This window comes from Rhynchophorus ferrugineus, unplaced genomic scaffold, assembly GCF_030347505.1.
Source record: "Rhynchophorus ferrugineus isolate W39M unplaced genomic scaffold, kcgeb_rfMv2 rfM2, whole genome shotgun sequence".
In the NCBI taxonomy this organism is placed as follows: domain Eukaryota; kingdom Metazoa; phylum Arthropoda; class Insecta; order Coleoptera; family Curculionidae; genus Rhynchophorus; species Rhynchophorus ferrugineus.
In genome coordinates, this window is record NW_027472581.1 from 21,040,158 (window position 1) to 21,044,572 (window position 4,415).

The 4,415-nt window shown below is 34.7% G+C and overlaps 2 protein-coding genes across 2 annotated transcripts; both read left to right on the forward strand.

The window, feature by feature from the left end:
- The first annotated feature begins 369 nt into the window (after positions 1-369).
- On the forward strand, positions 370-1,775 carry LOC143191372 (uncharacterized). Its single transcript, XM_076396364.1, has 2 exons — positions 370-963; positions 1,248-1,775. The coding sequence occupies exons 1-2, from the start codon at positions 463-465 to the stop codon at positions 1,638-1,640; spliced, it is 894 nt and encodes a 297-aa protein (XP_076252479.1). The 5' UTR covers positions 370-462; the 3' UTR covers positions 1,641-1,775.
- Positions 1,649-2,823, forward strand: LOC143191373 (uncharacterized). The gene is made up of 2 exons (XM_076396365.1): positions 1,649-1,742; positions 1,845-2,823. Exons 1-2 carry the CDS (start codon positions 1,724-1,726, stop codon positions 2,708-2,710), a joined length of 885 nt encoding a protein of 294 aa, XP_076252480.1. The 5' UTR covers positions 1,649-1,723; the 3' UTR covers positions 2,711-2,823.
- The last annotated feature ends 1,592 nt before the right edge of the window (positions 2,824-4,415 follow it).

Sequence of the window (4,415 nt, forward strand, 5' to 3'; positions counted from 1 at the left end):
AGGGATGGTTTTTACGGCGAGAAAAATTAGAATTATTGCTGGAAAAACCCTAAAAATAGCCCTTTTTGTTTGAATTTGTTTCGTGTATCAGTTGACAATTCATCTGTCATCTGTCAAAAGTAATCTGTAACAGACAACTTTTTTTTTTTAAATTTGATATGACTTGAACTCAAATCCTTTTAATCCGTACGAATTGTTTTATTTATTTAAAATTTTTTATTTGTTTAAAATTTAATTCAAATTTTAAATAAATAAAACAATTCGTACGGCTTAAAAGGATTTGAGTTCAAGTCATATCAAATTTAAAAAAAAAGTTGTCTGTTACAGATGACTTTTGACAGATGACAGATGAATTGTCAAGTGATACACGAAACAAATTCGTATATCGTGTTTTGTGCAGAGTGTTTAGTTAGTTAGTGTTTGTTTAGTTCGTGATTAGTGAAAAAATAATTTATATTTGATATGCCTCCTATAAGACGAAGCAATTTAGGTAGAAGAACCAGAAATGCTATAAACCAAGCTAATTACCGATCTAATCGTACTGCACAAGAACGTGACGACGGAAATGAACGTGAAAGAATTCGGATATCACAAACGCGTGAAGCGCGAGCGCGACATTCAACTAATAATCGCGCAAGTTTGAATCCAGCTGCTTTCAGTTACGATGTGTCAATTGACTACAGTAACTACCAATGTGTTGTTATTGGTTCTATGAACTTGGTTTGCTCACACTGTAAGGCATTAAAATACAAAAACGAAGCCAATGGATTGTGTTGCGCAAATGGTAAAGTGAAATTGATACAATTGGATCCACCACCAGAACCATTGTACTCATTGGTTTCAGGAATAGGAACAGATTCTATACACTTTTTGACACATATTCAACAATATAACAATTGCTTTCAAATGACTTCATTTGGGGCAACAAATGCAGTTCGGGAAAATTTTATGCCAACTTTCAAGGTATGTATTATAGCAGTTACTCATAATTATTTTAGCGAACAAAATTTTCTGTCACCAAAGTTAAGATGTGTTACTAATCTTCAATTTCTTAATCATTACGAAATATATCACTTAGTCATCATATTATATGGTGATTCAGTTTCAGTGACACTTTTATTATATTTTATATTTGATAGATATTAGTTAAAACTAAATATATACTTTTTAAGATCAAATATTATTTAAGTTTGATCATTGACAATCCATTAATTTATACCACACCATAATATTTTTTTTATTTACAGATACAAGGGCAAATATATCACAGAGCAGGTTCACTGTTACCAGTGTCAGATAGCGACAACAAATTCCTGCAAATTTATTTTATGGGCAATTCACCACAAGAAATTGATCTGCGTTGTGCACATAACAATTTAGTAAAAAGGTCTATTGTAGAACAATTACAAACTTTATTTCATCAACACAATCAATTGATTATATTGTTTAAAACTGCCCTGGATCTGATGCCATCCGATAATCACAAAATTGTAATCAGAGCTGATAAAACACCTGCAGGTCAACATACAAGACGTTTTAATGCACCAACTATTGATGAAGTTGCTATCGTTGTAGTTGGAGAAAACTTGGAATCCCGTGATATTTTTTACATCGTCGGAATTTTCAATTACAACCTATAAAGGAAACACACCGCTCATATGATGCACTGCAATATCCCATTATATTTTGGCAAGGTGAAGATGGCTACGATTTATCAATAAAAATGATAAATCCCATTACAGGTAACTAAAATATTAGTTTAGCTATGGCGATAATATCTCAGTCACTATATTATGTATTTTAATTTTATATTTGAATGTTATTAAAACAAAATCTGTTTACAGGTTCTGAAACCAACAAAAAAGTCAGTTCAATGAACTATTATTCATACCGCCTAATGATTCGGGAAAATGCAGATAATCACATATTGAAATGTCGGCGATTATATCACAAATATGTTGATGACATGTATGTTAAAATTGAAACGGAGAGATTAACATTCATCAGGTTGAATCAAACCAAACTCCGATCTGAAGAGTATATTCACCTTCGAGATGCGATTAATACTGATGGAAATGCACAGAATGTCGGTCGGATGACTATTCTTCCAGCAACATACATCGGAAGCCCTCGGCATATGCACGAATATGCTCAAGATGCCATGTCGTATGTTCGTCATTATGGTACAGCAGATTTGTTCATCACATTTACATGCAATCCGCAATGGATAGAAATTAAGCAGGAGTTATTACCTGGGAAATCATCCATTGATCGTCATGATATTACAGCCAGAGTCTTTAGACAAAAGTTGAAATCTTTAATGAATTTCATCGTAAAACATAATGTGTTTGGTGAGACACGCTGCTGGATGTATTCTGTGGAGTGGCAGAAACGAGGATTGCCACATGCACACATTTTGGTTTGGTTGGTTGAAAAGATAAGGCCAAATGAAGTTGATGCAGTGATATCAGCTGAAATCCCTAATGTACAAGTAGATCCTGGATTGCATGAGGTAGTTATCAAAAACATGATACATGGTCCCTGTGGAACTCTTAATCAAAATTCACCGTGTATGATGGATGGTAAATGTTCAAAACGATATCCACGGACATTAATATCGGAAACAATTACTGGTAATGACGGTTATCCATTGTATCGTCGCAGATCGACAGCAGACAATGGAAAATCAACAATTGTCAAATTAAATTAACAAGATATTGAAATAGATAATCGTTGGATTGTTCCATATTCACCCATTTTATCAAAGACATTCAAAGCACACATCAACGTTGAATCTTGCCATTCAGTGAAATCGATTAAATACATTTGCAAATATGTAACCAAAGGGAGTGATATGGCTGTGATTGGAATTGGTGCAGAGAATTCTAATGATGAAGTTACCCAATACCAAATGGGCCGCTATGTCAGTAGTAATGAAGCAGTTTGGCGAATATTTTCTTTTCCTATTCATGAGAGACACCCTTCTGTTGTTCACTTAGCTGTGCATTTAGAAAATGGACAAAGAGTGTATTTTACAGCACAGAACGCAGTACAAAGAGCTGCTCAGCCACCATCTACTACATTAACCAGTTTTTTTGAGACATGCCAAAACGATGATTTCGCACAAACATTACTATATTCTGAAATGCCAAAATATTATACCTGGAATCAATCCTCAAGGAGATTTATACGACGGAAACAAGGAAAACCAGTTCCAGGATATACAGATGTATATTCCACCGATGCGATTGGCCGGATTTATTCAGTACATCCAAGCAATGATGAATGTTTTTATTTACGACTGCTATTAGTCAATGTACGTGGCCCAACATCATTCCAACAGTTACGAACTGTTGATGGTGAATTGTGTGGATCCTACAGAGAAGCCTGTCAACGTTTGCAATTGCTTGAAAATGACGCTCATTGGGATCAAACTCTCAATGATGCTGTAATATCATCACACACTCATCAAATACGAACATTGTTTTCTATAATCATATCTACATGCTTCCCATCAAACCCAATTGATTTGTGGATGAAGTACAAATATTATATGTGTGATGATATTTTGTATCAAATACGGAATAGAATGGGAAATCCAAATATACAAATCAGTGAAGAAATTTACAATGAAGCATTGATTTCAATTGAGGACATGTGCTTGATAATGTCAAACAAACTATTAATTCAATTAGGCCTGACCGCGCCCAATCGTCCAATGCATGACGCTTTTAACCAAGAGTTGCATCGAGAAAGACTGTATGATCTCAACGCTTTGAAAGAATAAATTCAAACAAATCTTCCACTGTTAAATGAACAACAGAAGTATGTATTTGAAACTCTTATGAAAGTAACAAATGATGAAACTGGAGGGATTTATTTCTTAGATGCACCTGGTGGTACAGGAAAAACTTTTTTTATTTCATTAATATTAGCAACAATTCGCTCACAAAATAAAATTGCACTTGCACTCGCTTCGTCGGGAATCGCAGCAACTTTGCTTGAAGGTGGTCGAACAGCCCATTCAGCACTAAAATTGCCATTAAATATGCAAAGCAATGAAACTCCAACCTGCAACGTTTCGAAGAACTCTGCAATGGCAAAGGTTTTGCAGCAATGTAAATTGATTGTTTGGGATGAATGCACGATGGCACATAAAAAATCTTTGGAGGCTTTAGACAGAACCTTAAAAGATCTACGTAGCAATAATAACCGATTTGGTGGTGCAATGATTTTATTAGCAGGAGATTTTCGTCAAACATTGCCAGTGATTCCACGATCAACGCCAGCTGATGAACTCAATGCATGTCTAAAGTCCTCCAATTTGTGGAAACATGTTAAAGTACTTCATTTAAGCAAGAATATGCGTGTCGAGTTGCAAAATGACCAATCTGGAAACATATTCTCTAAACAAC